Source organism: Sminthopsis crassicaudata, chromosome 2 (assembly GCF_048593235.1).
Source record: "Sminthopsis crassicaudata isolate SCR6 chromosome 2, ASM4859323v1, whole genome shotgun sequence".
Lineage (NCBI taxonomy): Eukaryota > Metazoa > Chordata > Mammalia > Dasyuromorphia > Dasyuridae > Sminthopsis > Sminthopsis crassicaudata.
The window spans coordinates 177,734,960-177,759,866 of record NC_133618.1 but is presented as its reverse complement, the minus strand read 5'-3'; the positions used below and the strand labels follow the sequence as shown (position 1 = coordinate 177,759,866).

Sequence of the window (24,907 nt, the reverse complement as noted above, 5' to 3'; positions counted from 1 at the left end):
TATTTTATTTATTAAGTATAATAGCTTCAGAGACTGGTACAGTTTTGAAGGAGAGGAGCACCTACAACATGGTTGCAGCAGGGAATTGATAGAAATTGAAAATCTACAACTAGAGAGATTGGCCTTCAAGAAAAGTTGCTTCTTCCTTGAATATCAGAACAAAGGAAATGTAGAATACTTGATAGATTTTGAAAAAATTGAGATGTTATGTTGAAAGGTTCTCAGTTGTGTGAAAGGCTTAAGGAAAATACAATGTGGAATAGGCATTGGAGGAGGGGAGGAGTAGAGTACATAAAGGAATTAATTTCTTTGTGAGTTCTAATTGAGATTAAGTAACAGATTCATAATCTGCAAACTATGGCTTTGCCAGTCACAGCAGTACAATGTATAAATTATATTCTGTGTTTTCACTACCAGATTGGTCAATGCAATTTTTTGGCCACAACAACTCTTAAGATCTGCCAATTTTTAGAGGCATTTTATTTTCCATTCATAGGAATAACCACATCAAAGAAAATACAATCTTTTAAAAATCAAAGTACTAGGGGCAGCTGCCAGATGGTATAGAGCACATGTCTGGAATCAGGACTGGAGTTCAAATTTGGCTTTTAACACTTATTAGCTGTGTGACTTTGAACAAATCACTTAAGCCAATTTTTTATTTGCAAGGTAATTGAGGTTAAGTATCTAGGGAATTTCTATTCTTTACACACAAATTCTCACACCACAAGGATTACCAATTGTTATATGGTAGTTCTATTCTCATCACCTAATCTCATTTTTGTTGTGAAAGTCTACATTTTTTAAGTGCCACTGTAGGATTCTAACTTTAATTTTTACTTTTCATACTCATGGGGTATTAAAAATATTACAGAAACTTTTGCAAATTTTAGCCTTTATTAGAGGCAAGCAGATTTTCCTTCACCTCCTAGAATGGGACTCAGGTACAATATAGGAATTATCCATTATTTTTCTTTTGAAACCAAACTCCCTCCAAAAACAATTAAAAAAAAATCGGGCCCACAGATTAGCCTCTGACCCTCATGCAATGAAATTTACTTATTCTTAATAAACATTAATGACATTCATTTTATATTCAAATCAATAAAAGAAAAAACGGAATAATGAGCAAAAGAATCTATTACACATTCAGGAAACATAGAAAAACACACACACACACGAATCTTACTAGACAATGTCCAAAATTCCAAGTACTAGTAGGGTCACTTCCAATTAAATAGATTTCATTATAATCCTATAAAGAAGGATTCCTATGAAAACAAGTCTGGCAGTCTCATATATAATAATTTGAACAAAGATGTAGAAATTCTGCCAGCTAAGAATAGATCAGGTCATTCCCTTTTTATTTTTACATTCTTCTCAACAGCATTTCAGTTTCTGAGGATTTATGCCATCATAGAGTTTTAAAAGAATAAAAGAAAAAAAAAACTCCTTTAAAAATATTCCACTGAATATTAAATTTTAGTCTTGAGCTGACTTGTCAGTGTTCCCCAGTCTGAACATAATCTTCTGTGGCCTGGGACATGGTGCTGAGATATTGCCAGCTTAGCGCAACCAAAAGCATGGCACATGATAAGTAAATAGGTGAATAGTGATTCCGAGAGACCAGTTGACAACTGGGAAGATTTTGTTTCCGAACTGAGGAGATGATCTGCTTTGTCTTGCTGGAAGATGGGTCTGAGCTTGGGATTCTTTGATAAATCTGTCAGAAGGAGGAAAAAAACATATGAAGGTTTTTTTTTTTTTTTTTTTTAAATTGTCTCAATGACCCTCCCCACGCTCCAAGTTATAGATATCTATGTAGTATCATACATAAGAGATTCACAGATTTAGAAACAAATCCTGTACCATGAAATTTCTGGGGGGAAAAAAGCAAAAAAATCCCCCAAACAATAGCGTAGTCAAAGTCCCCACTACAAACACTGTAGAGAGAAGGCAAACTGAACTTGGATTTTGTTCTTCCACTTATTAGCTCTGATCCTGTGCAAATCTGTAGGCTCTGATCAGACTTTCTTCATAATGGCTAACATTTTTTCCCCCTGAGGCTGGGGTTAAGTGACTTGTGTCTGAGACCACATTTGAACACATTGAACCCCAATGGCTAACATTTATAAAAGACCTACTATGTGTCAAGCATCATCCTTGACAAAAATAAATACTGGAAATACATATCATTTGACCCTTACAACAAGCTAGAAGGTAGATACTATTGATTCCTACTTTCCAATGGAAGAAATGAGACAGAAGAAGTGACTTGCCCAAGATTACATAGCTAAGAAAGTATTCAAGGCTGGATTTGACCTTTTCTTCTGACTCCAGGGTCAGTGCTATGCTTCCCAGATGTTTTATTTTTATAGTCTTTTTTTTTTTTTTTTTTTTTAATCAGTAAAAGCTTCCACTTCCATATAATAAGAAAATAAGAATAACATTTATTCATTTTCCTTAGTTACTTCACAAGGCTGTTGTGAGGTTCAAATGAGAACTTGTATGAAATGAATTTGTAAGGCTCCTCAAACTCCTGCCCTCAAAGCAAGAGACTCATATAAATACTGTTTCTCCCCCTTTCAAACACTTCGTTTCTCACGCTACTCATTTTCCATGAATTCTTCCATCCCATCACAGTCCTCTTTTCTTCAGTCTCTAGTCCCCTTTTATTGCTGATTACATGCACCTAACTCTCAGTTTTAAATCATTCCCATCATTTGCATCTTCACTCCTACACACATGCTGAAGGAAGTTGGAAAAAAATCATATACATTTTCTAATAGGGTCCACTACAAATTTGTTACATAACCTCATCTCAACCCTCCCTGTTGTTAGACATTTCTACTACACTTCCTCTTATCAATATGCCATCTTACTGTCCCACAGTGGCCCTTTTAAAACCTTTTCATTCCATCTCAAACCTCCTATGAGGTTCCTCTTCCCACTCAGCTAAGAACCTTGCCTCATAGTTTATGAAAAAAGTTGAGCTTGTTCAATGAAAACTTCCTCTTCCTCATTTCCTACTACTAGATGTCTTCTCTTACTATCTCCTCCTTCATCCATGTCTCATATGATGAAATGGGCTTTCTCTCTATCAAGGCTACCCCCCCCATTTGCTCAACTGATCCCATCTAATTCAGTCTACTCCCAACATTTTGTTCCTTTGACCTTCCTTTTTCACTTGTTTTCAATGTCTTCCTGTCTACTTATTTTCCCAATGCTTACAAATAAGCCTTTGTTCCCCCATCTTGAAAAACCCTCTCTATCCTTCTATCCTCATTATCATCCTATATCTCTTCTGCACTTTGGAGCTAAATGCCTCAAAAAAGCCATCTATAGAAGATGCTTCTACTGTCTCTCCTCTCTCTCTTCTCACAATATCAATCCACCATAACTGAGCTTTCCAAAATTACTAACAATCTTTTAGTTGCCGGATCCAAAGAATTTTTCCTCTCTTCTCATTTTCTTTGACCTCTCTACAGCCTTTGGCACTACTGATTATTCTCTCGATTCTCTTCTCTCCAGTCTTTTGGGACACCATTCTCCTGCTTTTCCTATATAATTGTCCCTTCTATATGTTTCTTGCTGTATTCTCTAGATCATGTCCTCTAACCACAGATATTTCTTTCATTCAGTTCAAGTCTCATTTAATCAGCACAAGACACAAATCTGCATCCACCAATAGTTATCTGTTTAATAATATTTAAAAACTTCTATTTTGAAACCACATTTGCAAATTATTAAATTTACTGTTAAGTGTAACGTGCCCTCCTGGCAGTTACTATTACTAGCCTGTCCTAGACCCAACAGAGTACCTTTGACCACTGTCCTTTGCAGTGTCAACTCTACCCAGCTTGCCTCCTCTGAGACCTTCAAAGGTCTCTGGCCACAATCTCTTGAATCTATAGTTTAATAACCGGTAGCGCACACAAGAACAGCCACATGTAATCTTAAAAGCCTTTATCATACCTACTCACATAATGCCCTAACTTGTTGGTTCCCGAGTGAACACCTGGTCAGAAGACCCACATGTTCACTACCAAAATCCTTACCTCTTTTGGCTACCCATCTTGGCTTGGCCACCCAGGCTAGGGAGCCAGGATAAAGAGAATGGCACCTAACGTGGGGCGCCATTTGTAGCATGCCCACCTGGCAGTTACAGTTAAGTAATTTATAAGAAGGCTGTGATATTGGCACATTTGCTGTGTTTATCCTTATAGACTGATAGACACTGCTTTCTAGTCAATAGTGGAACTTTTTCAGCCATTTCAATAAATTAATGTAGCCATTAATGTAAATTAATGTAGCTATACTGACTTTTTTATCTCTCTCCTTTCCCCTTTACAGTTGGTTGCTCTCTCTGCTAGAAACATTGACAATAATGTCTAAAAACAATTTAATAAAAGGAAAGTACAAAAGAGGAATGGAAACTTTGGTTATAGAGTTCATTGAAAATTCTATTATGATGAGCTCCATAATATTTCCAAAGTATTATATTAAAACTTTATTAAAATGAATGTCATTAGAAACCACAGGCCTAATCTATGGAGATTAAATATAAAACGTTAATAATCAGACTCCTTCCCAAAGTAATTAAATACTTAAAATCTACTCATATACCAGAGGACCACACTCTTCTCCCCTCTTCATCCATTCTTTCTTAGCAATTAGAACTTTTAATAGATGGAGGAATTCCCTTGTGGAAGAGAATGAAGAAAAAGACAGAACTTTGTGTTTTGAGAATTTTGGTGTCTTAATATTATTAGTTAACAATAATGAAACCATCATTTATATATAGCACTTTAAGGGTTCCCAAATACTCTCCTTATAAATCCCTATGAGGTTATGTTAATGAAAGACTTATCTTTAGTGTGGTGATTTTTACCCGGAATCTATGACTAGTAAAGGTCAGAAGCTAGACTCAAAAACTTCAGACTTCAAGACTAGCAGTATGCTAATCTTTCCACATACAGAATGTTGAGGCAATTAATGTTTGGCAGGAGCAACAGAGTGCCCTGAGAGCAGATAGAGTGCTAGATCTGGAGTCAAAGACTCAAGTTCAAATCAAGTCTCATCAACACCTGCTAGCTGTGTGACCCATGAGCAAGTCATTAATCTGCTTGCCTCAGTTTACTCACCTGTAATATGGGGATAACAGCACCAATTCACAAGTTGTTGTGAAAATCAAATGAGAGAACACATTTTTTTGCAAAATGCTTAGCACAGTGCCTGGCAAGTAGTTGATCTCTGATAGCTATTATTAGCTACTAGTAAAATAATGCCTTCTATCCCAATTTCACAGAAGAGAAAATTAGAACTTAGAAAGATAATTTGGAATAAAGATGAAACAGAATAATTGCATCATGATGGTTTCAAATACTTAAGCAAATCCAAATTCCCAAATCCTACATTATTACTTTTCCACTAAGTTGCTGAGAGATCCTCCCGAAGTGACTATCTGGGTCTCATTTTATCTCACTACAAAAATAAACAACTAAAAGTTACTACTGTATTTATAAACAAAGCAGAAAATGTTATGACAGCACCATTATTTTAGAGCATTGATGGCTACCATGATCAAATGAGAAAAATGCTTTAACTGTGAGTTTGGAAAGGGAGGGAAAAGGATGTATATATAGAAGGAGGTAATGACAATGATGATAAAAAAGGAAAGATTTTTTAAAAGTTTCAATGAAAGGGGCAGCTAGGTGGCAAAGTGGATAGAGCACCAGCCCTGAAGTCAGGAGGATCTGAGTTCAAAGCTAGTTTCAGATACTTACCACCTTCTTAGCTGTGTGACCCTAGGCAAGTCACTTAACCCCAACTGCCTCAGAGGGAAAAAAAGTTTCAATGAAAAATAAAGTGGATCTGAGGAGAATCCAGATAAGCAGGGAAATATTGGTACTACCATGTTAAATGTAAAATACATTGAAAAGAAAAGCTGTATATAAGCAGATTTTACATTTCATATTAAATTCCTCTTTTCTGGCTTTCTTTTTGTCTAGAAATCTTTTTTTAAGGACAGGGACTGGACACCTTGTTATCTTAGCAGTACAGAAAGCTTCTTAACCAATGCCACTCAGAACTTTTTCAGCTACCTGAGAGTCTTAAAGATAATTATTTTCTGGATAAATGAAAATTTAAGTACCTTTCCCAGAGTCACATACACTCAAAAGTGAGACCCTGGAACTCAGTTTTCCCAGTTCCTTGGCTGGCTCTCTATATACCACATTTTAGTACCTCTCAAAAAAACAAAAAAAAAAAAAAAAAAAAACAAAAAAAAAAAAAAAAAAAACTTTTTGAATATAGAATTTTTAAAAAAGGAAACTGCTTTGCTGACAGTAAGGTACTATAGAAATATAAAACCATTATTATCATTAATGAGAAAAACTGTGAAAAGACCTGAAGTAACCTGTAAAGTACAATAAAATCAAGCAAATACTAAATATTAACCTAATTTTTCCTTTTTAATTTCTGTGTTTTTATATTTTAAATGGACTTTGATTTGTTCTACTGCTCTAAAATTTCTCCAATTTTTCCCCAATAATACATTCTATCTTTAATCTCTCTCTCTCTCTCTCTCTCTCTCTCTCTCTCTCTCTCACACACACACACACACACACACACACACACACACACACACACACACACACACACACACACAAAACACATGCATTCTCGTGCACACCAGGGCTATCCAAGGCATCTGAAACAAAATTTACCTCTTCCATGTATTGGTATATAATAGCTTTGACAGCTGGCATGTTGGTAGCTTCCATCATTAATGTTACTGCTTGACCCTTCCGAATCTTCACTTTCCCCCTGAATACCTGCTGGTTGTTATAACAGGCAGCCAGGGTAGCAATAGCCATCACCTACAAATAAACCAAAAGCAACCCTCAGAAGTTTCTTAATTAATCCTATAACTCAGAATCAGAAGGAAACAAGGAAAAGCAATTTAGCCATTACTATTGAAAGAGTGAGATCACCCTCTCAAACAAGTCGAGTATCAAGAAGAAAGCAATCAACTAAAATCAATATTCATCATGATTTATTTCTTTTCTTTCCCATTTAACACTGACTAGAAAGGACATGGAATTATGTATCTTAATTTAAAACCAAATATATAGCACAGAGGCATACAAATATATGTACTGTGTGCATTATGTGGATGTATGTGTACATCCAGAATAAATGGAAAATCAGGATAAGTATAGAATTTTTATTGTTCCTACCCTCTACATTATCCTCAGCTGTTAGGGATTTTCCTTCTGAGAATTGCTATGTATGCCATCTCCGCAGGTAGGGTGGACCCAGGAGGTAAAAAGGGGCTTGGCCTCTGAGACTGGAGGTCATGTCTTATAGGATGCAGCACTAACTCCAGGTGTCTCCCTTCTGTGGATCCACCTACGCAGTGCAGAGTGGGTTAGGCACGGGATAATCCCAGAGGAGAGGAATATAAATGGCCAGCTTTGAGTCCATAGGCAGAGAAGGATGTGGAGAGAAGTAGAGAGAGGCAGAGATGTAGTGAGATTCGGGGATGCAGAGACACACACACCACACACACACTTGCTCTTGCTTCCTGCTAACTCCTGCTGAGAACACCAATAAAGAAAGGCTGTTTGGCACCTTAACATGGTTCATCTTTGTGTGTTTCCGGAGAAGATTGGTATGTATGGCCCTGGCAATCAGTAACCTTGAAGAGGGAGGTTACAAATGGTGCCTGAAACAGGGGCAGGATTAGTCAGGGACCTCATGAGTTCGGCTGGTCCAATCATGGAAAGGGAGACGAGACCCCAAGACTAATAAAGCAAGCAAAAAGTATATGTGACATCACAGGAAGAGGCAGCAAGGAAAGAAGCAGGAAGTAGATAGATTTACAGACAGAATTAAGGATGTATGTTATAGAAGACAGCAAATGAAGGGAACCAGGAAGCAAGGATTTGGCTTTTGATAGTCCCCAGAAAAGAATATGGGCCCCACTAGAGTGGAAGAAATTTAAGGAATTGAAAGAAGCAGTTAACACTTACAGGGTTGAATCTCCATATGTTAAGGAGCTGCTGGCTCTCCTAGCCTCCAGCAGAAAACTAACACCAGGGGCAGCTAGGTGGCGAAGTGGATAGAGTACTAGCCTTGAATTCAGGAGGACCTGAGTTCAAATATGATCTCAGACACTTAACACTTCCTAGCTGTGTGACCCTGGGCAAGTCACTTAACTTGCCTCAGGGAAAAAAAAAAAAAAAAGAATACTAACACCAAATAATTGGAAGACTATAGCTAAGTCTGCCTTACACCTGGGGAGTTTCTCCAATGGATGACACTGTTTGCAGACACTTTGCAAACAGGACCTAGCTGAACCTTTCCCTGATTTTGTGGCTCACCTACAGGTGGGCTGTTGAACTTAGTAGGTAAAGGAGAAGCATCTGGGCTTCTTATCGGAAATTAGGTAGAGAGAACACTAATGCCTGTTGCCAGAAAGCTATGTCCTCTTTAGATAAGGGCACAAGCCTTGAGGAGATGATAAAAAGATGTGAGAACGTTGGCTCCAGTGTCTTTCAAACTTGAGCTTGCAAGTTCCTGTGTTCAGGTGCTCTGTTGAACAAGAACCACTGCTTGATGAGGCAAAGGTTCAACAGCCTCTTTGAGAGACAGGAAGGCAGGAATGCATAATGGGTTAGGGTATAAGTTTGCTTGTGATCATGCTGTAGTATATAAGTTAGAGAGCCAGATGGGTGGATGTGGCTAGATCCTATGAAAACAAGGTTTCAAGAGCCAGAGAACATTCAAAAGAGGTCCTTTGAAAGGACTAGGAAGGACATTAGCAAGGCCCAACCTTAATACTTTGGAGAAGGCCGGGATATTTATGTCTTACAGGCCCTGATGGGAAGGCCACTGGTTTTCAGAAGGATTCTAGAAATACCAACCACTGGTCAACCTGAAATCACCTTAGACCTGATCTTGACATTTGGTACTGGATACAGCTGCTGCTGCCTACAAGTCACTTATCTCCCTTCTTCAGTATGGACCCCATTGAGTAGGGCCAGCTACATGCCCCTTGTCAGTCTAAAGTAGTTCCAGAAGATGAGACCTTTGTCCCTTTGCCACAGATGAATCTAGAACATACTCCCTTCTCATTTCCTTTATTGCATTTTTTGTACTTTTTCTATTTCAAGCCTATATTTTATATATAGATTTTATATTTTTAATATCAAAACTGGTTTTATGAGTGGTCCCCACTAAACAAAAAGTGTGATATGTTAGAGACTTTCCTTCTGAGAATTGCCATGTCAGCAGGTAGGGTGGACCTAGAAAGTAAAAAGGGGCTTGGCCTCTGATGCAGGAGGTTGTCTAAAAGGTATTGGATCTTTTCTTAGGACACAGCACTAACTCCAGGTTTCACCCTTCTGTGAATCCACCTATTCAGTGCTGAGTGGGTTAGGCACAGGATTCCCAGAGGAGAGGAAATATAAATGGCCAGCTTTGAGTCCATAGGCAGAGAAGGATGTGGAGAGAAGTAGAGATAGGCAGAGATGTAGAGAGATTCAAGGATGCAGACACAAACACACATACATACCTACATACATAACATATACACTTGCTCTTGCTTCCTGCTAACCCCTGCTGAGATTATCAATAAAGAAAGGCTGTTTGGCACCTTAACATCTGCTGGTCTCCATGTGTTTCTGGGGAAGATTAGCATGTATGGCCCTGGCAAGCAGTAATCTCTGAAGGAGAGGTTACACTCACCTTGTTATTTGAAGCCACCAAAGACAAACAAATATTGAAATTACCAAACAGGCAATTTTTGTCACTAACACCTAGTTAAACTTCACTATTCATCCCCAGTAACAAAATGATAATATCAAAAATCAGGTTTAACAGTTTAAATAAGTATAATCTCTGACCTGGATTAATTATTTAAAACAAAAAAGTTTCAACCACACTTTTAATTCTTAGGAAGCAAAGTTAGAAGCAATCTGTAGTCACAGGTTTCTTTGTCTTGAGCATAAGAACAGTGAAGTACTTTAAGGCAGTAAAGTTTTGATTATTTTAACCCAAAGATTATTTTATATCTCTTTGTAATTCAAAAGATCCAACAAAGACCTCTGTTTGGGCCCAGTTAGCCTCAGAGTAAATGTAAATAGCATGATTTTCTGGTTTTAGCCAGAAACTCCGAAATCTTCCCTTCCCAAATTGAGTTTTGTTTTGTTGTTTTGAGTTTTGCTAACCCTAAATAAAGAAGGCCTTCATTTTTTCTTACCTAGCCTTAATCAATGAATGGGTGACTGCCTCGGTCAAACTGAGACCAGTTAAAGATCTTAGCTTTAAAAAGGTCAGGGTCTCCTGTATCCAGGCAACTGTCCTAATCTATACATGGCTACTGGATCCAAATGGCTCTGGAGAAAGTAAGGCTGGTGACTTGCACAGCTCTCCCTCACTTCAATCCAATTCCCTTGCATGTCATAGCATTACCTCTCTGATGTCCCGGTCTTCTTCAAAAATGAAAGAGAAATAATAACAATTCAAAAGGTAAAAACAGTTTATAAGTTGATAATCTAAAAATTCATTAAATTCTATAGAACCAGGTGTACTTTAACCTGATCTTTATGAAACGAGGGGGGGGAAAGTCTTCCTCATAAGCAAAACAAATTACTGTAATTCTTTTTCCCCCCTGAGGCTGGGGTTAAGCAACTTGCCCAGGGTCACACAGCTAGGACGTGTTAAGTGTCTGAGACCAAATTTGAACTCAGGTCCTCCTGAATTCAGGGCTGGTGCTCTATCCACTGCGCCACCTAGCTGCCCTTTAGTCAGGAGGACCTCAGACAACACTTCTTAGCTCTGTGGCCCTGAGCAAGTCACTTAACCAATTGCCTTAGCAAAAAAGTAATTAGTTAAAAATAAATAAAGGAATCATAACCATAAATCCAGAACAGAGAATAAATGAATAAATGCAGATCCAGATAAAAGACCACCTCCAACTAATGATAGCCCCATATATACCTGTGGAATAGCGCAAAAGTTGAACACACTTTGATTTCTTAGTTGGGAAAGATAGGTGAGGACATCTGGGATGTGCTGTAAAGCATTAGTAATCAGTTCATTGAGACAATGAACAGCCAAGTCAATATTTTCTGGTTTTGCTAAATCAGACAACTTCTTGGCATAACGACTCCAAACCTAGACATAAATGATACAAAAACCATCATTACCAAAGTGAAAATTAAGAGTTGAAGAATTTATACAACAATGCTGAATATTTACTAAAATTCAAGTCTGTCCATTTGTCAAGTTATGCTACATAAAAGTCAAACAAATGGATTATAATCTAGAATAAATTACACTCTAACAAAAATGGTAAGCACCCATAGAAAGTACATAACTACTTCTATCACATTAAGAAGTTACTGTTTTGGCACATTGTATACCACAAGTAGAAATGTAACTTCTAAAAATAATTCATTTACCTTAAAGGGCTAGGCAACCCCTAAGACAAACTAAAGGGAAAAAAAAAAAAAAACAAAAACTAAAGAATAGCAATTATTAAATCAGTATTGCTTGTAAAAAAATCAAACAATACATTCTAGAAAACAATTCACCAACATGTCGATTTAAATTTCCTCAAGGAAATATAATAAAGAGATATAGGTATTAGGTAAGTTGGACATTTCCTATGAATTTTTCTATTTTTCCTTTGGCAAAATAAAACTGAATTTACAATCTCAATGTAAATATAACATAAATATAAATAAAATAATAAGACTTGAGTCTTTCCTACCCTGTTATTCTAAGAAATAGAACAAAAGTTCCATCTGTGTAATTGTGTTGTTTTTAAACTTAAATTAATGCTATTATCTTTACCTGTACTCAATTTTGCCTATGAATTCCAATCTATTCAATCCTGTTAGTTTGTCTAAAACAGTTCTAAGTTCTATAAGCAGTTAAGTATGTACTTTCACCTAAAAAAAATCATAATGCTAAAGGAAGTCTTGGGAAATAAATTAAGTTCTTGGTCCTAACACACATCCCAGATGGACTAATGCTTATCCTTCTCTCTTCAGGACCTCTAAAAAAGGAGATGCTATAGATTTCAAGGTCTTCAGAAATCTTCTCAGAGCTAGCCAAAATTTCATAGGTTGTGTTTTTTAAGACAATTCTATATTCAAAACAAAGTGCATAGAAATGCAGATGTAAAGAAACTGGATTCAAGAGCATATTCATTTAGAAAAATAGTTAACTACAAAATTAAATCATAAATGACTTTAGCTTAGCTTTTGGAGTAAGAGCATAAATTGTCTTTTTCAAGAAAAATTCTTAAGATATTTAAATTAAAGGTAAGTTATTCTCCTTAACTTCTCCATCACAATTTGACTCCTAACCACCAAAATATTCTACAGGATGTAAAACTAAAGACAAGAGAGGGGGGGGAAAAAAGCACTTATTAGATTACAAGTTTAAGAAAGTCCTCTGTAATGCCTTTAGTTTGATGGTGTTAAACTACATAAAGCCTCCTACAATGACAATTTCCAAACTAAAAAGTCACATTAACTGATGAAAAGTTTATGTGAATCTTTAATTGAACACATTTTCACCAAGAGAATTTTTAAGCAAAAGAACTAAACTTCTTTAACTATATGGTCTGTATTCCATTAATCCACAAAATTCCATATGATAAAATTTTAACAGCTTTAAATGCATCTTTTTTTTTTTAAACAAATAAGAAAGCAAAAGGATGAGCAAATAAAAACTAGAAAAGAAAATCCTTCAATCTTATTATCTTTTGTTAAGTAAGTGTTTAGTTTTTTGTTTTTTACAATCTTTTTTTTTTTTTTTTTTTTAAGTTTCTAAAATATTTTTTCTCATAGCTACCGATTTCTGTTACCTCTTGGGGCCAAAACTCTCTCCCCTCCATAATGTCTTCTAAATAATCTCTAATGATGTTCGTCTTCTGTAGGAATAAACCCATAGAATTGGCAAGCTTCGAGTCCTGTCCAACAATGGGGTCTTCCAACTCTGAAGCCGAGAACAGACGAGAAAGGCCAATTCCTACTAGTCCAGCAACATAGTGACAGTACTGTAAAAGATTTTTTTTTAAAAACTATAGTAAATTTTTTGTTATTCTGCAGAGTCAGTAAATGCAATGTCATGATCAAGTATTCTTGTTAGCAGAAACCTAATTATATTAGTTTAATTACATTTTTAATGAATTCAAAATATTTTCAATGTTTAACAGTGGTTTCAGTCATAATCATAATTTTAAAGGAAATAACAAGGAACTAACAATCAACAAATTACTATTTTAAATAATAGCTGACTAAACAAAGAAAAAACTTATTTGTAATAAACAAAAAATTAGTTCCCCCCCCCCCAAACTGGGGAAAAAAATCACCACACAAATCTCTTTTTACCCAAAAAATCTTTCAAGTGAGTTATATAGCCAAAGTAAAATGGACTCCAAGACACACCACAAAAGGCAATCAGTGAATCAGGGAAATAGCAAACAATAAATATTCTCTCTGACTAACATTAAACAAAAACCTGGAAAATAATACTAGAAAGCACATTACTATATATATATATATATATATATATATATATGTATATATATATATATATGTATATATATATATAAAATTTTTTTTTGCATGAGTAATTTTTTTTAATAACATTATCCCTTGTTTTCATTTTTCCAAAATTTCCCCTCCCTCCCTCTACTCCCTCCCCTAGATGACAGGCAATCCCATACATTTTACATGAAGCACATTGCAATAGTAATGGATTATATAACACAGGCTCATTATGACATCCAAGGAACTGGGAAGTAAAACTACCTAAATCTATACAAAATATTAAAAAGGGAGAATTGGATTATTATTATTCATGTGACTCTAGCATTATGGAAAGGAGAAAAATGCAGTTAATTTTACTACAATGCTAGTCTTGAAAAATGAACATCTGTTCCAACACAACTGATTTATTAGGAAACATTGAGGTTAACAACTTTCCCAACTATTTATATACAAGACTTTGTACAAAAGAAACATTAGGTGAATACAGGAAACTGCATTCAGCTGAATCAAGCTATTTACTACATAAAACATACATATGAAAACACCTCAAACACCTATGAGCTACCTCAGTCACTATGTATTATTCCTACAAGGTTATGTTTTGCTAATCTTTCACATCCATAAACTTTATTATATAAAAAATACTTATTAAATATCCTATTTAAGTGCTGAGGATGGACCAAAGATAGCTATCTATCAAAGGTAAAATCATGTTATGTAAAAGCTATGATTATTTCCCCTAGGTTCATAATTCTCTTATACTCTATTCTTCTTCCTCTCTCTTTTGATAGTCTACAATAGCCATATTCATTCCCCCTTGGCTTTCAACATCTACTTCTGCAGCTACTTTCCACCACAATTCTTACTAGTTTTAGAAGAAAATAAAAGGAGAAGGGGTGACAGAAAAAAAGAAAGCCAAGCCTGAAGTTCTACCTGATTCATACAACATGCAGGTTTGTCCCTTCTCTCAACCCTTTAGCTCTGTGGAGAACAAGAAATACACTTATCTGATCCAGAACAAGATGAACATTCTAATCTAGTCTTCAAAAGCCAATAGCTTTAAAATGGTTCCAGTACCCCCTGAGTTTAAATTAAACTTTTGTGAAGGGTGTGACTGGAAATAAGTTAGAAGAAGCAGCAACCACCACAAGTACTAAACTATTGAACTTGTAAGAGAGAAGAATGTGAAAGTCATTGTTACTTTTATTATCAGAGATTAAGAAAACAGGACAAAAAGCATTTTACCTATCATCACAGTAAGTTAACAGGAGATTCCAGCAACAATTAGGATTTAACATATATAGTTCTTTTGTAGTCATCTAATGCTTAGATACCTGAGACAGAATAAGCTATGTCAAGTTTGATCAAATAAATACTTAACACTCTCAAGGGCATGAACAACATGCAAAAATCTACCTTCAAGATATGATTATCATGGTTAGTATGTATATACCCACATATATAACTGTGTGTTTATGTATATGTAAGACAGGCATATATTGGAGAGGAGCTATCAATTTTGTCCCTAATCTTTGGCACTGGGTATAATCACTGTAATTATTCTTCTCCTACAAAATGCTCCTTCACAAACTTAAAATAACACTGACCTTGTCCCATTCCTGCACGGAGTTCACTTTCTTTTCCAAAAACTCTGCCATTCCATGCCCCATTTTTTGACAAATGTCATTAATCACCACTTGATAGCTCTCCGCCAGATTTCGAAACTCTAAGGAGACCTGAAACAGAATCCATAAAAAATATAAACTATGAGAATGAGGCATGACCTTTAAAAGCTATTAAGAGAAATAACTTTTTGAAATCAGAATGATTATTAAAATGAGTTGAAGTTGACTCTGCCTTAAGTTTTCTATACATTCAAATACTTAACAAGTAACTTATGATTTCTCCAATATAAGGTATCATAAATGACAACTTTAGATACACACACAACACACACAACTTTAAAAAGAACACCTTTCTGGAGAAGAATTTATTAATATTATTTTTTATTAATTTATTTATTTTAATTATAATTATTTATATTATAATTTATAATATTATTTATTAATAATCATTGATCTTGAATAGGTCAAACAGATTTGATTAAGAGATAAATCTATGTCAGCCATACTAATAGTTTTAGATGCATGCCTACATGTGTGTAAATGTATGTGTATGTGTATGAATACACTTATGCTTAACTGTAGTCTGTCTGGAATGGAGGGAATGAAAAGGGGAGAGGGGGAATAAAGTAAAAAGTACCCAGTAGAGAAAAAGAGTAATCTACAAGGAAACAAAGAAAAGATGGACAGTCATGAATATCTCTTTTAATATATATATATGCTTTCTTGAAAGGGAAGTCTATTGTTATAGATTTTGAATCCTCAGCTCCCTGCTGAGCACATGACAATTTAAAAAAAATTTTCCTTTTCTTTTTCTATTGTTTTTAATTTTTAAATTTTTTCAATATGTATGTGTGTAAGTATATCTGAAGTTGTCATTTATGATATACATAAAAAAGGAAAGTCTTTTTTCCATGACTGAAATCATACTACCAACTATTAATTTCTATACTTAAACACCATTAAGCATGGCATAATATTTTCCAATTGGAATTAACATTTTGGTTTTGGATTTGGAATTAAAAAATATACCTGACTATAGAGCACATCAAATATCTTTTTAGATTATGTTTTGAAAGATACATGTGCTGATGGATGAATAGTTCAGTAATGTTCAATAATGTTTCTGATGTTAATTTTAGATTGGTTTGTTGTTACTTCATTTCAAAATAACTGAAATATTTGTACAACAGCAACATGAAAACTTATATGAAATGTTAGAAAATGTTATGATTATTGATCCAAATTAAAACATAGTAAATAGACCTTGGTCAAGAAATAACTTGTACATACTTGGGACTGTGCCTATAGGATGGTGGGTTTTTTTTGGCTTATTTTAAATATTTGTACTATTTAGGACAAATACTTTTCTTTGAAATTGAAACCCCCAAAAGAGATCATGAAACCAGATCAGTTTATTCAAATCTTTCAGAAGACATAGACCTCAAGCCAGTCTCCAAAGTTGGTTGTTGATGCCCATGAGAATACAATAGATCTATTAGGTTATACTGATTCTTCCTTTAACTATGCTTTTCTCCTCCAGTTTTTTTTTTTCCTAGCCAAGACAGTCTATTTATAGGAAGGAAATAGTCCACAGAAAAAGGGGAAGATGGTAAATAGTTTCCAAAGTAATACGGTAAGGATGGGGTCTTCTTTCACTCGTTCCTAAAAGTAAGCTTTTCTTTACACCATTACCTTCTAACTACTTTCTTAAAAATCATTCAACTTTTAGTAAGGCTCTATTATATATAAAACATACCTTGAGAAAGTGACAATTGGGACTGCATACTTACTTTACAAATCCTAATCCAACTAAGTAGTGGAATAATGACTTAAGTATTCTTTAAGTATAGCCAAAACTAGCATCAGTCTGCAGTTTCACATATGTAACCAAATCACAATTACATTCCAGCAACAATGTAAAGTAAAGCTAAAAGCTTAAATAAGCTTCTTCAGATTTCACATATACAAATAAGAAGATGATCTCAATAATCCACTATAATCTGGGGAAAGGTCACATAATACAAAGTAATACAACACTTTCTTCAAAGGGATAATATATAAACAATACTCTAGAAAACTCTCCCTCCTCCCCAATATTGCATTAATTCCACCTTGGTCAATATTTAGTTTTGTTTTCACTAGCTGATGTCTCTAAATAACTTTTAGAGAAGGCCTATCCCATTACCCTCAGTCCTGAGAAGTGGTAGCTATAAAGAATATTGGCTAACATGAAAGTTGAAATTCTGCTTAGACTCTTGGAAGCATCACTTACCTGTTTTCTGCTTCAGTTTCCTTATCTGTAAAATGAGACTCTGATGGCCTCTAAGATTCCTTCCAGCTTTAAATCTACAATACTCTTGACCCTGGTTTATTAAATTTTTAATATGCCTAGTGATAGCACTTCTGGTATGGGACTTGCCAAGACCTTTTTAGAGTTGCTCATCCATCTTTGGTGTCCACCTGGCATCTAATTCTTACCTGTTGCTCCAAAAGTGTAGCGTACACACAGTAGCCTCACCCTGTAAAACATGTGGGCAGACTGGCTAAACCAGATTGAGGGTAACCAGACGTCTTCAAACATAACAGTGAATTACAGAGGTGTCTAACCTAAGATTTCCCCTGGAGATTAGACAGCTGATTTTGCAACTCTGCCTCATTTAAATCCAATTATGCATGAGTCAAGACATTAATGCATGTCACCAGGCCTCTGAAAATAAAGGACAAACTACAATATCTGGTATCATACTAAGTGTTGGTGATAAATTATAAGCAAAAGTAAAAATTTTTAGCCTTAAAGAGTTTACACACTAATGGGGGAGACAATTTTGGCTTACTGTGTAGTATTTGTCCTTTCTCTAAGAGTAGAGGATTATTCAGATCATCTTGATTTGTTATATGTGAAATCTGCAAGAACTAATTTAAATGGAGGTGGCAGGGCAGGCAACATCACAATTATTGCTTCTACACTCTTCTCTTCTGAGTAAATGTCTCATCACTTGTAATTTGGATCACTACCTTCACCACTAAAGTGAAAGTGTTCTCTTTACCCATTAACCATTTCTTAGTTCTAAATCTGATAGCTTTTTTTCTCAGTCCTCAAACTTAACAATGAACAAACTCCTTTGTTGTTCTAAATAATCTAAATTTAATCTAAATAATCTTTTTACCCTGGGTTGTTTCTTGACATTGCTCATTTTCTCCTTATCCTGGTCTGGCTGCTCTTTCTGAGTGTCTGCTGGATCTACATCCCATCCTCAATTGCAAATATCCCAAGGTTCTATTTTAGGCCCTCTCTTCTTTCATATGTGATTCTAACAATTCTCTTAGGTTCAATCATCATTTTTAAACAGGTAACTGCCATATCTATAATTCTCAGGCCTAACCTCCTTTTTGAATTTCAATCCCACAATGCCAATTGGCTTATCAGACAATGAAGAGATGTTCTGTAGCTATATCAAGGGCAATATTTCCAAAGTAGAATTTATTATTCCTCTTTTACTACAAAATGTCTCTGGACCCACTTAAAATTATCACTAAGACATGTTCACTTTCCTCATGCCTTCACCCAGAATAAGCTCATCATCTGAAATCTCATTAACTTGGAGATTAACTTCAGCCTTGATATTCATCACTTCCTCAACAGCCTCAGTTTCCTCTCCCCTCTAATTACATGGCTGAGGGTAGAGCAATGAACTTCTCCCCAAGTCTCCCTTATGAGAATCTCAGATATAGAAGGAGAGTCTGGGGGGTGGGGGGGGAGAAGGAGGGAGGAGAAAGAGGTAGAAAAGAACTGACACATGTCAAATTCAATTACCATCAGCTGCTTGGTTTCCACTCCAGAAATATTATGTCCCTGTACTAGGTAACTTCTGGTGGTCCATCTTCCCCCTTTCAGCTTCCATTTGTGTATTGTCTTCTCTCATTAGATTGTAAGCTCTTTTTGAGGAGCTTGGCCAAATTACTTAGCCTCTGTCTGCCACAATTTCTTCAATCATAAATCGCAGATAATAACACTATCTACCTCTCAGGATTGTTATAAGGATCAAAATGAGATAATAAAATGTTTACTGAATACTGACTCTCCTTTCTCTCATAACCACTTCTCTAGACCCCAGCTTCTTAAAATTATGGGTCAAGTTCCCATATCAGATCTCACAACATTATGATTTATTATCAGTAAATATTTGATTTGTAAACTTATTTTATATATTTATATTTGCTACCTTTAGTCACTCTCACATAACCAGTAAGATGCCCAATTTTATCACTTCTACCTCCACAAAATATATCCCTCTCAAGTCACATCTATTCCATTTCAGATTCACTTCACTCCTCAACAGAACTATTCCAACAGCCTTCTAATCATTTCCAGACTTCCAGATTTCCCCTTCTCCAATCCATCCCCAATATGGTCCTAAAGCACACGTCTGACCTTATCGTTTCTTATTCAATATGGCTCCATACTGCCTCTAAGAGAAAAACAAACTGCTAAGTGAAAGATCATTCATACTGACTACTGGCCCCATTTCTAGTATGGTTCTTGCTGCAAGAAGAAAAGAGAAAACTTTGAATTAAGATCTACTCCACCATCCTTATCACCAATAGCAATGAGAAGTGAGAGAAGAGGAGGTGAAGACAAAGAGAATCAACACATTTTCCTGGGTAAGTGGCCAAGAGAAGAGAGAAAGAAAAGGAGAAAAAAAATGGTAAAGTCAAGTGGAGAGTGTAGCTTTCTCAAGAATAGGAGAGACAGGCAGATCTGAAGGTAGCAGGGAAAAACTACTAAATGGAGAGGTGTCACAGATTAGAGATAGAAAAGGATGACTGAGAAGAAACCTGCAGAAGATATAGGGGGAGGGGAACAAGAACACATGGAGAGAAACTAGCTTTCACAAGACTGGCCACCCCATTAGTGAAAGCTGGAGGAAAAGAGCAGGGAATGATTTTAAAGGGTTCTGTGGTATAGAGAAGGGGAGAAGCAGCTCTTCATAGACAATGTCTCAATGTTCTCAGGAATATAAGAGGGGAGGATCCTCAACTTGCAGGGTGGGAGAAACAGAGGAGGTATGGGAAACTTGAGGCATTATATTAATTACTGTGTACCTAGAATTATGCTAAATGTTTTTTAAATATTATTTCATTTAAATCCTCACTATAAGTATCCCCATTTTACATTTTATGAGGCAGACATACCTTAAGTGACTGAGCCAGGATCACAGAGCCAGTATGTAGTCTGGGGTTGTATATGAACTCATATCTTCCTAACCAAGATCTATCACTCTCCTCACTGCACCACTTCTCTGCCTCTTACGGCACAGAGTAACTTTTGAGGGATTATATAACAGGCAATCAATTAGAGAGACCCAATTGAAGTTAGATGATAAACTTTTATTCTCCATAGTTGACTCTGTTGTGTGACTTTCTTAAGCTGAGTTGAAGAGCATGACAGCAGAGGCAAGAGGAATTGCAAATGGAAGTAATTCTGGACTACAGTATGGCAAGGGATGAATGGCAACAGGACAAGTAAAGAAATTCAAAGTAGAGGGCAGTAAAGGGCTGAACTGATTAGCTACAATAGGAAAAGACAAAGCAGGAATCAAAGCTTGAGAAAATACTGAGAAATGGAGAGAAGAGAGGTTCTGATGAGGAAAAAGAAGCTGTTTAAAAAGGATGAGACCTAAGGAAGGGATGGAATGATAAGAGCAGTTTTTAATCAAGTATGAAAAACACTTGTGGGTATTATTAAGTTTCAGGATATGGCCATCTCTACAGTAGAGGACTCATTGGATTTGAGATAACTAAGAAACAGGAAGGTTGGGAAGAAAAGGGAAGTGAATAATCCAAAAGCTGAACTCCTGGAGGAGAAAAGGAGATTGACCGGAGAACCAGGAAACAATAGCCATTATGATCTACAATGGGTGAAAAGTATAACAATGACTTTCAAATCCAGAACTCTTTCCTCTGTATTATATATCACAAAGATTGCTTTTCTGTAAATACATCATTCCCTTTCTAGATTACAAAATCTTTAAGGGTCAGGGATGCCATCTCACCACTGAAACCTATTTATTGAATTAAAGGAGATTCAATTTTACAAAGAGCTGGGCTAGGGCAGGGGGGAAAAATAGACAAGAGAATCACTCAACTAATTGATACTTTACTTCAGATAAAATCCCAGTACTCCTTATAAACTCCAGAATAAATAACTACTAAAAACATTTGCATTTTGTAGGATGAACAAATCAAACTGCTTCTGAAGAAAAAAACTTGATCTCTTCAATAGCACTTATATGTATCCTAAATTTTGCACTTAATTACATTCTTTCTTATGAGATTCATATTTCCTTTGAAGAGATAATATCTAAGAAATCTGAAAATATATTAAGGGCAGGAATTCTATTTTTTACTAAGCTTCAATCATATGCAGTATTCAATTACCTCAATAAATATTTGAATTGAAGAAGGGTTTTAATTTTTCCTGAAGTTTCTTCTTCCTGGTTTCCAGTTCTATTTTATTTTGGCATATATTTATTTCAGTGAGTAGTCTAAGGGTGCTAACATTATTTGAGTAACTGTGATGTAATGAAAATTAATTGCTTCCAGAGTACAAAGCAAAGCAATGCAAAGATCTTCACTATATAGCACATCTTCCCTGTTGTTTCCCTTCCCGCAGAACAAAAACAACAAAAATAAAAATTTATTTACATAAGGACCAATGAAAATAGTGGTAAAAGGATAATCCTTTGTAAGGATCTTATAATTGATAAAAATAAAAGTACTGTTCCTCTGGGCCATAATCTGAGAGATAATTCTCTAACATTTTATTTAACTGCAAAACTACCTTAAAGAATCCTATATAATCAGGATGCTGCAAACTTTAAATATACTTTATGTCCCCAATTGGAAAGGTTAGTAAATGTCATTCTAAGATGTTGCTATTATATTAATTTGTTTAAAAAAAGTTCTGGGGCAGCTAGGTGGTACAGTGGATAGAGCATCAGCCCTGAAGTCAGGAGGACTTGAGTTCAAATCTGGCCTCAGACACTTAATACTTTCTAGCTGTGTGACTCTAGGCAAGTCACTTAACATCAATTTTCTCAGGAAAAAAAGAGAGAAAGTTCTCTTGACAGATGTGTGGAAAGACTGTCAGAGAGAAGTGTTAATATAAAAAAAAGAAAAAACATTAATAAAACTTTCAGAAAAAAATTCATGTCAATAAAAATTAACGTCAAATTGATTAGCCAATATCTTAAGAAAATCACTCTAAGAAATGGTTTGCAAATTTAGTGCTGTATGTGTTGTGAAATCAATAAAAGAAATTCTTTCAAAAGTCAGGGGAACCCGTTTATCTTCCATAATCTTTTCAAAAATGATATGAATAAGTATGTAACTAAGACAATACTTCTATATCTTAAATATCATTATAGCACAATCAAAGAAAGGCTGTCATAATAAAGAATGGTGGCCTGCACAGAATCTAGAAAAAGGAAAGATCCTTAAGAAAGAACTTCAATGTTTCTATCATTGCCTAGGAGAGAGGATTCTGTTACCAGGCAACCAGTAAGGGTTCTATAAACAGAATTATCCCTACAGAATAGAAATTCAAACTATCCTAAAGATGCAAACTACTCTTATGATTGTCAACTTTTGCTTGGTTTGTTTGTTTTTAATTTAGTTAGTGGAATGATGAAAGTGTAAATTGTAAATTTACACTAAATTTTAAGAGATAAAGAAGAGAGAGAAAATAAAAGTTTTTATAACAGGACATTAGAAAAAGATTTATTATGAAAGTAAAGTTTAAAAGTTTCCTTCTGTAGGAAAGATGAGAAGACAGAAATACATTCCAGGTATGGGGATAGCTTCTAACAAGCTGAAAAGCACCTCTATGGAAGAAATCAGACAAGAGTCAAAGAGCATAAGAAAATATGAATGACTGGTCATCTGTACCACTAGAGAAAATGTCCATTATTGAAATATTTAAAATAAAGGTTCAAAGATTAATTAATTTAATGTTGGCTACAAATATAATGAGCACAAATAATATGGTAGAATATCACTTTCCTCCTTGAATTTGAAAGAGATGGTCAAGTCTTCTAGTTAACTCAAACTGAAGATATTATGGACACATAAACAGATACATAAAGAGATAACAGAAATAAATCTAGTGCTGCCCTAGTAAAACAAAAACCTAACTTCTTTATTATTTTATAATTGTATCTATTTTCTTCAAAATTTCTCCCCGAATTCTTTTTTCTGTTACCAGATGCCTTTGGCAATCCAGTGAAGTGATGGTTCATGCCTTTGGCAAGTAGCTGGCAACAACGAATCATCTGTCAAAAAATGAAGAATATTATTTTTAGATCTAATACCGTTGAAAAATCCTCTAAGACTTGCCGATCCTTTTGACTGCTTTCCATATACCTCCAATCTGGTTGGTATAGGTAGGAGTGAAAATTTTGCAACAATGGGACCTTTTTTTCCATACTGATTGTCATGTCATCTTCCACAGTGTCCAGAGCTCGAAGGACCAGGTAAAATATGCACACAGCATTGCTGAAAAAAGGAGGAAGAAATATTTATGTCTTAAAGCACTGAGAACTAAATAAATAAATGCTATGACATTTCACACATTACAAAGTATTTCAATGACATGTCATATAATATTAACACTGTCATTTAAAACAATAAATTTATTGAAAATTCATCATTTTACTTTTACAAGCTAATTCTGATGTATGCATGCAGTTTATTTAAAATAATTTCAAAGACAAAAGCAAACTAAGAGAAATTGTTGAGTGGCCAGAAAGAAAAATCTTTGTATCAAGTTTTTTTGAAGCATAGAGAATTGATATAAATTCATTTAAGAGTCATTCCCCAATAAATAATCAAAGGTCATAAACAGTTTCCAACCAAAGAAATGTAAATCATTAATAAGAAAAATGTTATGATGGAAAAAAATGACGAGAACAAGCAAGATGAATAGAAGCACAGAAAAGCCTTAAATGAATTAATACAAATTGAAGCAAGCAGATCCAGGAAAACAATATACACATTGGTTACCAGAATGATAACTTTGCAAATGGGGGAAAAAAATTATCACCAAAAAATCTGAAAGATACATAATGTAAAATTATTAAAGAACAATGTTGAACTCAAAGAAGACATGTGAGAAGATACTTCTGCCCACTCTTTTTGCACAAATGGGCTGTCCACAGATACGGCCTTTGAATTTGCCAGATTTTTTTTGACTGTGGTGAGTTTTTTGTCCGCTTTTAAAATAATTCTTTGTTTCAAGATATAGCTCTTTGGAGGGAAAGAGGAAGAGGCACACAATGGAGAAATATAAGCAATATAGAAAAACAAAAGATAACAATAAAAATCTGAAAATGGGATGGGAGGGAAAGATAGCAAATGAAACAACTCAAGATTTTATTTTGTGTCCAAATAGGTAAAGATGAGAGACAAATTGTTAGTGTTGGAGAAGTAGAGGAAATATATAGTCATACTTTTGTTAGTAAAACTGAAAAACGTTCCAATCCTGGAGAATATTGTGAAATTGCTAAGAAAGTGACTAACTTCATTTAATAATAACTAACAGCTAACACACAGCACTTACTATGTACTTATTATATGTAAGGTTCTGTGATATATGTATTTTATTAATATTATCTCATTTGACCCTCACAACAATGCTGGGAGGTAAGTGCA

At 35.1% G+C, this 24,907-nt stretch overlaps 1 protein-coding gene across 2 annotated transcripts in view; it reads right to left on the bottom strand.

Annotated features, from left to right (window-relative positions):
• Positions 1–878: 878 nt before the first annotated feature.
• The window catches only part of FDFT1 (farnesyl-diphosphate farnesyltransferase 1), a 39,258-nt gene continuing 15,229 nt past the window's right edge, over positions 879–24,907 (bottom strand). For both annotated transcript variants that reach the window (XM_074287936.1, XM_074287935.1), the window contains 6 exons: positions 23,569–23,752; positions 15,182–15,310; positions 12,887–13,078; positions 11,008–11,184; positions 6,729–6,881; positions 879–1,723 (listed from right to left, as the gene is read on the bottom strand). In XM_074287936.1, coding sequence (XP_074144037.1) covers positions 1,502–1,723; positions 6,729–6,881; positions 11,008–11,184; positions 12,887–13,078; positions 15,182–15,310; positions 23,569–23,752 — 1,057 coding nt within the window. In that variant the 3' untranslated portion in view covers positions 879–1,501. The remainder of the gene's footprint in view (positions 1,724–6,728; positions 6,882–11,007; positions 11,185–12,886; positions 13,079–15,181; positions 15,311–23,568; positions 23,753–24,907) is intronic.